Here is a 13597-nt window from a genome sequence, read left to right as displayed (position 1 = left end):
TAACAAATTAGATTAAAACTTATAATGAGTTTAAGTTATCTATATTCTGTAAATAAAATTGAATTTTTATTTCCCTAATTAATCAAATAATATTTTTAGTAAAATTTAAGCTTTTTTAATTTCTTTAATAAATAAATAATTAGTTGAAGTATATGATAAAAGTATTATTTTTAATACTTAATTATTTTGCAATTATACTTAAAAATGCAAGTAAGTAAGTAAGTATCTTTAGTTAAGGTTTATATTTTTCTTATTAGATCTATTTTTATACTACTTCAATATATTTTTTATTTAAAGGTCACAATTAATACTTACAAAAAAGTTTAATTTAAAATATTTTTTAATTCTTATCAATTCTAATTTATATGTATTTCTATGTATTTCAAACAATTTTTATTAAAAAATTAATTTTATAGTAAATAAAAATTCTTAAAAAAAATAATTTCATTTTAATCAAAAACTATTTAGATTCTTTTGTTACAAAAATATTTTTTAACATTATTCATATTTTTAACAAAATAATAATATGATGATTTCAAAAATCTTTATTCAATCATACTTTCTTTTTAAAAATATAAATACTTGTTTTATGAGAGCTTAAATAGTAAGCGTTTTCAATAAATTTAAAAATAATTTATTAAAAGTAAAGTAAAATAATTCTATTGTAACAATTTAATAAATTTTTATTTTTTATTTTTGCTAAATAAATCTTTAACTAAAAAAATTAATTTCTTAATAGACAGAACTATTAAAAATTTAGACCCTCCAAATATTTTTTTGAATTTAAATTTAATTTAATTATTTATTATGAAGGGGGAAATTGAAAAAATAATAAGAAAAAAAAAATAAATAACATAATTAATTAAAAAAAATAAATAAGAAAGAAATCAAATTAAAATAAGGAAATACACAAATAAATGACAAAATAAGTTTTTAACACAATAAATCGCTATCTAGGAAAATCCACAGTTTTTTACGCAACCAAGTCATTTAAAATGTTTCCTTATAAATTGATTTATAATAAAAGGAGTGAAATATATCCCGATCATGTCAAGGTCGAAAAAATCTGACAAGGAATATCAAAAAAATTATCTTCTTTCCCATTTATTCTTATTTTTATTAATATTTATTAATAAATATTTCATATGCTAAAAATGATATAGCTCAAAAGATCTCTCAGTTTTTAAAGGAAAATCTTTGCTATGCATTAAACATTTACCCCTAAGTTTTTAAAAATCCAAATAGATCTTTTTAGTTATATCATAAATAAATTTCAAAATATTAAAAGAAATTATTTAAATAAAATTAGATAAATCAAGACATGAAGAAAAAACACAAAAGCAGATAAAAATAAAAAATTAAAATAATACAAAGAAATAAAAATATTAAAAATAGAAAACACAGACATAAAAAACATGAAAAAGCAAATAAAAATTAAAAATTAACATAAACAAAAGAAATAAATAAATTCAATAAAGATAAAAAAATAACAAATAAATAAATTAAATAAAAAAAATATTTAATATTTTTGAAAGAAAATTCATCAAAATTCAATTAAATTATAAAATCAATTTCGCATTTTTTCATTTTTTTTGTTTGAAATAAATTATAAATTTTAGTAAAACAAATTTGATTTCTTCTTAGAAGTGAAATAAGCAAAGTATTCTTCATATTAGCTTTATGAATTTTATAAAACTTAGGTATTTTTTAAATAAATTTAAGACCAATATAATTAAGAATAATTTGCAAAGATAAAAAATAAATAAATCTTAATTGCTTAAATTTTTAAAAATTAGTATATATTTTATCTATTATAATTTATTTAACAAAAATACAGGCAGTAAGGATTATTAATAAATAAGTCTTGGAGTTTTATGAGTATTTTTCAAACAAAAAATAAATTTGAAAATCAATAAAGTTTATTGATAGATTAATCTATAAAGTAATAAATTAGTATATTTATAATCTAATGACACAAAATTTATATTATTGTTGATATTTAGGTATATATTAAATATTTTTGATTTGGTAGTTGTTTTTATTTATTCTTAAATATCCAAATAGAAATTAAGAAATTTTTATGAAGAAAACAATATAAAGTAAATTAATCTTATATTTGTTAAGAAATGAGTAGAACATAACAACAATAACAAAAGAATAACCAAAAAACACATACAGATATAGGAGGTAATATTCACTTTACATTTTTCAGAATATTTAGCACTCATTATTATTTTGTAAATATAGGCCTTCATTCTCCTTTCTCCTAGCTTAATATGCCATCTACTGCTCATTCTTGCGAGAACCCGTTCCGCTTCATAACAAGAAACACATAGGAATTAACAGATAGTATGATTATTTTTATTGCTCATTTATTAGAAATACTAAATAAAAATTTGATAGAAATCAAATTAATCAAAATATTTTAATTTACCAATTAAACTAAGAAGGAGAATTTCAAGAGAACAAGATGAATCCAGCATCTAGTAATGATGATGATGATATTACAACCCAGCGCAAATTACTTCTTCAAAAACTGAAAAAAATCGAAAGTAGAAAACAACAGAATAATTTTAACTATAAACGTGATAACAATAGCTGGTCAAATGAATTAAATATATGTTCTAGCTACAAATAAGGACAGCTACCTATGAATTAAAAAGAATATTGCTTCACATTTAATGATGAGATGTCTTCGCAGAAGACGCTTACTGAGTAGAGTATAGGAGGATAACTATAGTAGCAGCAAACTTAGCAAAAAAATTCTTACATTTTATCAAGTCCTAATTAAGATGATTAAAATGTATCAGCTATTAAAACACTAAAAGGAGAGATTCATTCAGTTAAGAATTAATTAGAAAACTCATAATTTGCAAACATATAACTGAAGAATGAATTAAAAACAAAGGTATACTTTTATATTTAATTTACTTGAGTTGATTTTGTTCACTTTTTGTATCCTAAATATATAAATCTGTTTTGTAAATTAGTTGAAAAAAAAGCATATTTGTTTCTTAATTCATAAAAAAAGATTCAGTAAATTGAGGATTTGTAAAAGGAATACCAAAAATTCAACAGTTAACAATAGTAACATGAGATCTAAATGTTTAAAGGTGGCCGAAATAATACGTCAAGATCAATAGAATCTGTGAGGAACACTTAGATTTAAAGCACAATAATGGAATATGTAAAGTTGAAATATAGAATTTTTACAGACAATTTTCAACAACAAACAAATTTTTGTTATTGATTAAAAAGAAAATTAAGATTCATACATATAATATCGCATTTTTTTATTTTTAATTTAAATTTTAAATTTTAACGAATATTTTTTTCTTTTCATAAAAATATAGAAAAAATTCATAGATTAATTAATTTCTGAAATTCATTTAAAAGACAATTAGATAAATCTTCTCAAGCGTGAATTAAGCAATTATTGTAAATTAATATCTATTTACATATTTATGTTAATTTATTTCAAATTCATTCATTATTATGTTGGGTAATCTCAATTATCAATATTATATTAATTAATTACTTACTATTTTTCTAATTCTAATTATTCAACTTGAATTTATCTAACAAATAGGTAACATCATCAATATGTAAAAAGATGAAATTGCATAGCTACATAATATTATAGCAAAGAATAACATTTAAATCAATAATCCTAATTATTTAACTTCTGCTGATTTTAAAAATAATAAAGAATGCTAATAAATAGGATTTCTATAAAACCATTAAAAGAATATACAAACTGAGCCTGATTACAGAAACGAAGAGTAATTATTTGTTTTTAAAATCAATAAATTAATTAATATATAAGAGACGAAAAAAATATTAATTAAGAAAGACAGTATTTTACTTACTTTTTTTGTTTTAAGATAAAATATTAGTTATTTTTATATTAATTATTTATAAATTAAAAAGCTTTAACAATTTTGATGAGAGAGATTATATTCATCATATGTAAAAGCTTAAAAAAAAAATTGAAGTTCTCTAAGAAAATAATCTAAACAAAGTAGATTATGAAAGCTAGGAAAATGATGGCTTTAAAACAAAAAAAAATAAAGACAAAGTTCAAATTTAGTTTTAGCAATAATCCTAAATAAAATCAAAATAAAATTAGCAGCCTTTTGGAGCATTTGAATCAATTCCAACATCACTATCTTAAAACACAAAAGAATTTTTAGATAAAAAAGAGAACAATTTTGAAAGAAAAAATTCAAATTGCTCACCTATTTAAAATCAAAAGATTACTCAATATCAATTGAATCAAATAAAAATTGATCCTGCGTTAAATAACTGTCAAGAAACAACTTAAATTTGTTAATTTTCTCTTTTGGATAGTGATTTATTTAACAATCCATAGAAAAATAAAGATTTTGGAGTGATAAATTTAATAGAAATGGAATCATTTAATATTTCCCCTATTAAAAACAAATCCTACAAGCAAGATAAAAGTACAATATGTGATAAATCGTGCTTACAAGCTATCTTAACTATAGAAGAACTTTCACAAAGGGCATTAAAAGTTAATAGTATAACTCCTGCTGTCCTATACAATAGCGCAGAGTAATTTATTTCTTAACTCTTTTGAATAATTATTACTTTTTTTTAATTTAAATAGAAAAATACTAGAGGCTGAAAACAATTTAGAGGATTTAGAACTTAAATAATATAATTTTTAGAATAAAATTAAAAAGGTATTAGAAATAAATACTTTTTAGAATTAGACGGCATTAGAAACATGTAAAAGTCATTAAGCTCAGCAATAACAGGAGGATATCTCTCCTAATTTTTATGATTTTATTTAAGAAATTAAATAAAATGAAGCTATCAAAAATTCTCCTTAATATAGTAGCAAAAAAAATTCAATTTAATAGGAAAAATAATTTTTAAGCAATTAAAATAACGAAGAAATTATTACAAACAAAGTTAAAAATGGGTAAGAAAATGATGTTGAAAGCTAAATTCCTAAGCATAATAAAAAATTAAAAGAATAAGAACTGAGAAGCTCATTCGACAATTTCCAAAAATAAAATAATCATAGCATACCAAATTCAAATATGTTTGAATCTAAATTCTAAGAATCTCAAAGAGTTAATTCCTTAGGTTCTCATCGTTAACCTAAATACTTAAACTTAGAAACAATAAAGCAATATAATTAAGAATAATTAGATTAATAGAATTACTAAGAATAGCACTGCTAAATTTAGAGTAATAAAACTAAAAGTGAAGTCGCTTTAAATTCTTTGAAAATAGAAAACCAATCTCGTAAGAATAAGTAAAAGAATAACAGTGGTTAAATAACCCAGAAAGTACCTCACACCACTAAGGAATCATCAATGAAATTTTTGTTTGACTAATCAGATTGTTCCATGTAATTTAGAGAGGAAATAAATCATTTTAATAGAATTATAGATGGTAAAAGAAGGTCTAGCTTAAATATTGACTAAATAAACTCAATTCAATCAGAAACTGAACATTAAAACTTAAAATAACTTTTGAAACAGTAAACGGATAAAAGTTCAAATTCAAAAAAATATATCAATGAGAATTTAATTTCACCATAAAAAAATTAACAATCCTGCAATTTAAATGAATAAAAATAATTTTTGCAATAAAATAAAGTTCATACTGCTAATTCGAAATAAAACTTTAGCTCATAGAAGGAATTTTCTGATCCTTTTAACTGTGCTGAAAATTTAAGATTCTATGAAAACAATTATCAACCTGCAATGAACCATTTCTAAGATTAATAGCATAGAGCTGGTATTATTGTTTCAAACTCTTAAAACTTAAATTCTTTCGTACAAAGGAGTAATAGAGTTAATTCCATAACACATTGTGAAAACAAATATTTTGTTGGAAGCATTGTAAATTCTAGTTAGAAGACAAATATTCCTCATATTAATGGTTGTGGTTAGGGAAATAAACTTAAAACTGATTCATCTAATTCTGATTTTCACTCAAATAACGAAAATTCTAATAAACTTTTTCACTCTTAAACTAATAATATATTTACCTCCTCCACTCCAAAAGGAAACTTAGAACAAGCTTCCTCTACCTCCAAAAAGAAATTAGGTTGTAATTTAGCAAATGGAAATAGCTATCATATACAGCATAAGCACCATGATAAGTACGACTTTTACTATTCAAACAGTTCAAATAATATAGTAGTACCAAATACTTCTAGCAATTTAACTGATGATCCTTTACTAAACCAAAAAAGCCAAACAAACAATTTAAATTATTAAAATAATAAGAAAAACTCCTTGAGTAGTGCACAGCCAAACAATTTGAGTTGCCATAACAATTTACACTTAAACTAGTCTAATGGTGATCAAACTTATTAAAATAAGATACTTTCTAACAAACCAAAAAAAATAACTGGAATGATTGTAAATACAATTACAAGCAGAGAATATGAAAGCATTGGTACATCTAGCACTTCTTCACAATAAATACGCAAATAAATAGCTTCGACTGTGAATGAAGCAGTTAGAAATTCAACTTAACATCTACAAATAATTTAAAATTCAAACAATCCTTCAAATTGTTAATCTAATCAACAACTTATTTCTCAGTAATTTTAAATCTCAACAAATAGAAATTAAGAAAACTGCTCGATAGATTCTTGCTCAAACAGCAAGCAATATGAAAAAAATATTAATTATGAGCAAAATGTAATATAATAAAATTATCACGGTCTCTAAAAGATATTAAATTAGCACATTAACAAACAGTCTCATGATAACAAAACAAACATACGCTGTCCTCCTTCAAATTTAGAGAGATTAAGAGAAGTTAAAAATAGAGTAAAAGAGTTAAATCTGAATAATGATATAACCCAATAGCATTCTTCACAATATTAACAAAAAGAAAATCTCCCACCTACTCCATCTACTTCAAGTTCTAATTTTATAAATTGCTTGTTGTAAGCTAACAATTATAACGAAGTTTAAAGTACTTAGAATAAAAATTAAAATTACAAAAAAATTGAAAATAAAAGCTTAGAAAATCCCAATAATTTTTCAAGAAGAAGTTCACAAAGCAACTAATTTTCGAGCATAAACAGTAAAGGAAACGGAGGAATAACAAGTGGAAGCTAGCTAAAAAGCGACTAAGAATTAGTGAATGATAAATATTCACAAATCCTCAAAGAGAAGTCTACTTAAAAAAACTTCTTATAATAAAAAAATGATGATAATAACTTTGGTTTTAAGAGAAATTCTTCATATAATATTCACCATTCTAAAAATCAAAACTAAAGTTTGGAATAAAACTCCAGAAAATCTGATTCTGTAAAGAGATCTTAAAAGTCGTGATTGATCATCCAAGTTATTTAAGTAAATAAATTAAATATATATATAGAAAGGAACGTTTTTAAACATTTAGATAGTTTAGATAGCTGATCAGTCAGTTAGTGGCTACTTTGATTTGTCTATTATTTTTCTAAAAAAGTTAATAAATTCTTAACTTACTTTTCCAATTCTTTTTCAAAATAATTAAATTACTAAATTAAAAAAATTAATTTATTACTAAATAATAAAAAAATTAAATAAAGAGTTTTATTGAGAGTTTGTTTATAGGTTATATTAAGATAATATTTTTTGTTTTATAATTAAAAAAATATATGTGTTTGTACAAAAAAATTAAATTTAAATTACTATTTCTCATTTTTTCTTTATGACAAAAAAAAATATTCTCATTTTTAAAAAATAAAATGTTGAGCTCAGTGTAATTTTTGGTATATAATTTTAATTTAGCTACAATCTGATAATCATTTTGAAAATAAAAATTAAATTTTTTTAATTTAACCTAAAAAATATTTGGAATAGTTTTCTAAATTTCCAAATTATAAATAAATAATCTATAAAAGCATATTAATTTAAATTAAGTCTTGTGGCTTGAGGCATTAGCATGTATAATTCAAGGAAATTTTTAATCTTCTAAAGTTTGTAAAAGAATATGCTTCATTTAGTTGAATTGTGCTTACCATATAATTGGCTTTGTTAACATTGATTACTTTCAAAGATTCTTTGTTTTACAAAACTATGTTTATTTCTAAAAAATTATTTGGTACTTAACTTTTTTATTGAGTGATTGAGAATATGTATTTAGCATCATGAAATCATTTATAAGCCTATCCAGCTCAATCAAAAATGAATCAATAACAAACAAAAAAAAAATTAAATAAATTGAAAAAATAAGAAGTTCCTATAAATTTAAGCCTTGATTTCTTTTTTACGAAAATAATTTAATAAATTAAAAGAAAGAAAAATAAATAAACAATTAAGCAAAAATACAAAAAAAGATTATAATGAGTGACAACGTATTTATTAAGATTATTGTAGTAGGTGAATAAAATGTTGGTAAGACTTGTATCTTAGCAAGATATTCCCGTGATTAGTTTGACACCACATGCCCTCCCACATTAGGTATGGACTTCTAATCTAAGTTACTTGAATACAAGGGAAAAACAATTAGATTGTAATTGTGGGATATAGCAGGTCAGGAAAGATACAACTCTGTTTCTAAATTATATGTTAGAGGAGCCTATGGTGCTTTGATTGTAGCTGATGTCAAGGAAGAAGAGTCTTTGTAGAATACTCTTAAGTGGAAGAAAATGATTGAAGACTCTTGCGATCAAAAGAATGGCAAACCTATTCCTATGATCCTCGTTTAAAATAAAGTTGACGAATTAAAGGGAGTAGGACAAATTTAAGATTTCCAAAAAGAAAGTTATTTAAAGAGTTTTGCCTAATAAAACGGATTCAATGGAGCTCTATAAGTTTCTGCAAAAGACAACACCAATATTCCTGATATTTTCAATATGCTTATTGATGAAATTATAAGCTAAGGCTTCCTCAGCAATTTTGATACTAGTGTTCCTGATAAGAACTATAATAGACCAAGTAATAATGATAATTATTCAAATCCTCAAAAAATCACTTCTTAACAATTGTAAAAAAATGCCCAATCTTCCTCTTCTTCAAAGAAAAACTCAGGAGGTTGCTGTTGATAACAAATTTTTTGAATACCACTAAGCTTAACGTCTTTCAACGCATTTTTAAATTATTTGAAAAGATTTAGTTATTATAAATTACTTTTACCATACCATCTGTGCTTTGCAATAAATACCTGATAAGAAAGATAGATTTGTATCAATCAGCAAGTAAAATGAATAAATGAATGAATGATATATTTATTTTGTAAAATATAAATAAATAAATAAATGAATATTTATATAAATTAGGAAAATTAGCAAATAAATTATATAACTAAAAATAAATCAATAACATTAGCCAATTTAAGCCATAAATAAAATTCAATATAAGAAAGACTTAGGTGTATTATAATTTCATATTTACTTAAAAACTCAGTTAGCAAAAATCAGAAAATGATTATATATTAATTTATCTTTTATCCGATTTAGCATTATTAAAGTATATAAATATTTATTTTGTGTCGTTACGCATTTTAGTATCAAATTAATTCATTTTCATCAGTCTATTAGCCAGTTATTTAGTTAATTAGGCTATTCTCCTTCATTTAATGCTCAATAGTTTTAGTTTATCTTTAAGTGCTTCTCTTAAATTAATAAACACTTTTTAGAAGCTAATCCAAGTGTTAAAACATAAATATTAAAACAAATTTTAATTTCTATCAATATTATGCTCGCATATTTCTAATTAATTTTGACCAGGATCTTTTTTGAAAAATAAATTTTGGAATAATTTATTAAAATTCTAATTAAAATATAATAAAAAATGTAATTAACTGTGAAATTTTTGAATAAGCTTTTAAATTACAATCAATCTTCTTTTAAGAGAAATCAATTCATTCATGATTCTTTTTAAATGCATTTCAGAATATATATAAAATAAACAAAATTAATTTATTTATTTAGTTATTAAAATTTTATGAGTTAGAATACCAACAAAACAAATAAATACATTAATTAATTATTATTATTATTAAATTTATTTTAAGTTTTTCATTTGTTATTTTCTGCAATCATTCATTTTGCTAATCATAATACTTTTTAGGTTCTAATTAACAAAAAAATTAATTTAATTAATAAATTTAATAAAAATTAAATAAATTAAATACCTTCTTTAACTCCAGGGTTATACATATTATCCATCATACCTAAGCCTTAATTAATTGGCTACATTTATTGGTTTGAGAAAGGATATTAACCAAATTGTTATCCAAAATGCTATTAAGGAACATAAGAAGCTTAGGGCATTTATTGCTATTACATTTACTATCCTTGTGCATAAGGGTTTTATTAGCTTTATTATAAATTTTGAAAATTAATACTTTAAAATAATTGATATCTATTACTGGCTTGGTGGTATTCCTTGGCTTAAATTATTCATAAATTAATTAGAAAGCATTTAATTTGGATTCATATTCATGCTATTCATTAAATTGTGGTCTTTCATAAAATTTCCCTATTTATTAAAAGTTATAAATAAGCATTACAATTTTTTTGCTAAATTATTTATACTGGTACAATAGGATTCATGCTTGGAAAGGCTTCTTGAGAAGGTTTCTTAATTTAATTGGATGATTTAGAATCTTCTTTTGGCAAAATATCAATTAAGAAATCAAAAATTTCTGTATTATAAATGCAAGCTGCTATATCATTTTTCTAATATTATAATAAATATTTGATAATTTATTTTAAACTTAAATTTTTTAACTTATTTTATTGATTATTTTTTAATTATGAATCTTGATATATATTAAAAAATAGTCATATTCACTTTATTTTTAACACTTGGATCAAGTTCATTTTTAATTGGAATATATTTTATAGAATATTTATATTACTTGGAGTGTACGACGTTTTCCTTCTTCTGTAAAGAGCCAAGCACGATGAGTTAATTCTATAATAAATATTTCACAAGCCTTTGCAAAAAGAACAGGAGCTTCAGCACTAATCATCTTTTATTTATAATTTTATTTTACAAATTATTACCATAATACTAAAATTATTTCTTCTAAAATCTTTTTTAATTGTTCTATGGGAGTGATTAAATAGACAAAAATTTTATATACAGCCAATATATAAATAATTAAATTATTTATAATATTTGAATAAAATGGTTATTTATTTTTTATTAACTATATTTGTTAATCATAATGAAGAAATTAAATAATTTTACTCTAACATCCTCATCTGATTTCATGATCTTCTTGACTCTAGCTAAGGGAAGCTAATGAGATCTAAAGACTTCAGGATCTATTTTTAATTCATAATTATTTTTATTTATTTAAACACAGTCTGAATATTCATTTTCTTAATCGTTAGTTTTTAGATAGAAAAACTTAAAATTGACATTTTTTCTCTTTTTGAATGAAACTAATTCTTTGAAAATAAATCAAAATAAGTCACCTTTCCCCATTTAGTTAATCTCTTCTCTTAAGTCTGCAAATTTATCCTTTAACTTTTTTATGTGTTCGTGCTAGTTGATATCTGACTATATTAATAAAATAATCATTTTAAAAGAGTAAAGATTGAAAACTAGTTTTTCAACTAACAGTTAAATAAAATTTTTTTGTATTGCAAGTAAAAGTATGTTACATTAGGATAAGTATCCATAGGTAGAAGATTGTCGAAAGCACCATTGAACATATTTCCCATTCCTGGTTACATATATTGCTATTAGGGATTCTACACCATCTTAGAAATATCAAAATTAGGTCTAATGTTTAAATTAAGTCATAAAAATATCTTAAAAACTATTTTTCTACAATTATTTTTAAATTCTTTTCTATATCCTTGAAAATAAATTTCAAAAGAATTTTTAAGTAAATAATTACTGCATTTATAAAGATATGTTTTTATAATCTATTTATCTATTTATCTATTTATTTATTTAAAATTCTAAAGCTTTTTGATTTACTAAATATAAGATATTTTTCTTCTTTTTCTTTATTTATTACTTAATAAAAATAATCAATTGGTGATTAGCCTATTGAGATTAGTCTTATTGCTCTAATCAAAAAACATAATCAATAAAGCAATTAAAATAATGTTATAATAGATCTAATAAGATATTTGCATGATGATTTGTGTCTCAAAATATCATACGATTTGAAATGTTAATGTTTACTTCGCTCCAATTTACATTTTTTTTAAATTAAGAAAAACATATTTAATAAGTCAATTCATATTCTCAGTTAAAATATTTTACTTAGTATATTCATAATAATCTAAAATAAGAAATATAAATTGCCATAATACCATAACGAATATCAAAAGATCAAGCCTAAATTACGTTAAATTTTATTCACTTTTAGCAATTTGCAAATATAATTTAACTATTTTATCTAACTATATTAAAATCTATTTATTCATTTATTTTTTAATAATTTTATTTAAAAATAACTAATATTTTCATCATAAATGTTTTAGTTAAGGGTTCAATAATTAGAAAAGTTTTAGAAGGCAGACAGATAAATAAAAAAATTTATTTTTTCAAAAAAATAATTTAAGAATTTCATGTAAACTATATTCATCAAAAAAGATTATATATAGTGTATTTGTTTTAAAAAAAATTTGAATAAATTTTACAAGAATGCATCAACTATCAAAGAATTTAATTTTATACAATTTATCTATCAAAATTTATTTAATTTCAACATCATAAAAAATAACAAACATAATTTTATTAAATTAAATTTTATTGTATTACCCTTTTTAAAATACCTTGAAAATTGACAAAAAGTTAGTATATATTACTGTAAAAAAGTAGCAAGCTATTTTAATTTATAAGATTACATTAAAAAATATTTTCAACTCCAAGTAAGCAATGGATGAAATAGAAAGATGAATTGGTTTACTTAACTCAAATTGTAGACTTGAATTTATAAATAGAAGTGAATAATTCAGTAACCAAACATCAAAAAATATTAATTTTGTAAATTATAATACTAATATTTATTTAATTCTAACTTGAAAATTTCAGATATATCTAAAGCAATCAAATAACAAATAATTATTTTAAAAAATCTCAAATTTTTAAATTTAAGTTAAGTAAACTATCTTTATCTTAATATTTAATAAGTATATTAACTGATGTTTTGAACAGTTAAAGTTATATGTCTTTTAATAAAAAGGCTAGTAATTCAGGTAGAAATTTACATATTAATTAATTTTAGTATCTTGCTTAAAATTGTATAATTTACCTTAATTTGAGTAAGTTCAGGTAAAGAAAACTGCATCAAAAATAATTATTTTTTTATTGGAATATGTGATCATAGATTTATTTATTTTTAAAACACCAGATCAAGATTTCACCTTAAATTAAGAGGGAAAAGAAATGAATTAATAAATATCCATAAAAAATTACAAAAATATTAAAATTATTAATATCCAATCAAGAAATTTAATAATTTGTTTACATCCATGATAAAGAGAGGTATTTTAATATTAACCATAAAATAAAAAACACTTATTATAAACAATTATTGATTTTGATTTTGAATATACTGCTGATCTTAAATTAGTTATCCCTTTATGGCTTTTCAAATATAGTTTTTATATTAAAAAAAAAGATTAAATACTATTTAAACT

General features: G+C 21.6%; 4 protein-coding genes across 4 annotated transcripts; 2 read left to right on the top strand and 2 right to left on the bottom strand. All coding sequences in view use genetic code 6, as the record gives it.

Moving 5' to 3' along the window:
- Positions 1–2126: 2126 nt before the first annotated feature.
- Positions 2127–7331, top strand: TTHERM_00852860 (hypothetical protein; the record flags this gene model as incomplete). Its single annotated transcript, XM_001026292.2, has 8 exons — positions 2127–2187; positions 2248–2349; positions 2448–2908; positions 3032–3187; positions 3354–3438; positions 3590–3782; positions 3931–4575; positions 4631–7331. 8 exons carry the CDS (start codon positions 2127–2129, stop codon positions 7329–7331), a joined length of 4404 nt encoding a protein of 1467 aa, XP_001026292.2.
- Positions 7332–8326: 995 nt separating this feature from the next.
- On the top strand, positions 8327–9028 carry TTHERM_00852850 (Rab-family small GTPase; the record flags this gene model as incomplete). The annotated part of the gene is made up of 1 exon (XM_001026291.3): positions 8327–9028. The coding sequence occupies one exon, from the start codon at positions 8327–8329 to the stop codon at positions 9026–9028; it is 702 nt and encodes a 233-aa protein (XP_001026291.1).
- Positions 9029–9170: 142 nt separating this feature from the next.
- On the bottom strand, positions 9171–9512 carry TTHERM_000852849 (transmembrane protein, putative; the record flags this gene model as incomplete). Its single annotated transcript, XM_012800647.1, has 1 exon — positions 9171–9512. One exon carries the CDS (start codon positions 9510–9512, stop codon positions 9171–9173), a length of 342 nt encoding a protein of 113 aa, XP_012656101.1.
- A 511-nt stretch (positions 9513–10023) lies between these two features.
- On the bottom strand, positions 10024–11846 carry TTHERM_00852840 (histone-like transcription factor (CBF/NF-Y) and archaeal histone; the record flags this gene model as incomplete). The annotated part of the gene is made up of 9 exons (XM_001026290.3): positions 10024–10058; positions 10120–10304; positions 10357–10466; positions 10523–10666; positions 10849–10962; positions 11184–11260; positions 11414–11498; positions 11603–11723; positions 11842–11846. The coding sequence occupies 9 exons, from the start codon at positions 11844–11846 to the stop codon at positions 10024–10026; spliced, it is 876 nt and encodes a 291-aa protein (XP_001026290.3).
- Positions 11847–13597: the final 1751 nt, after the last annotated feature.

This window comes from Tetrahymena thermophila, assembly GCF_000189635.1.
Source record: "Tetrahymena thermophila SB210 genomic scaffold scf_8254034, whole genome shotgun sequence".
Lineage (NCBI taxonomy): Eukaryota > Ciliophora > Oligohymenophorea > Hymenostomatida > Tetrahymenidae > Tetrahymena > Tetrahymena thermophila.
This window is presented reverse-complemented; position numbering and strand designations above follow the sequence as displayed.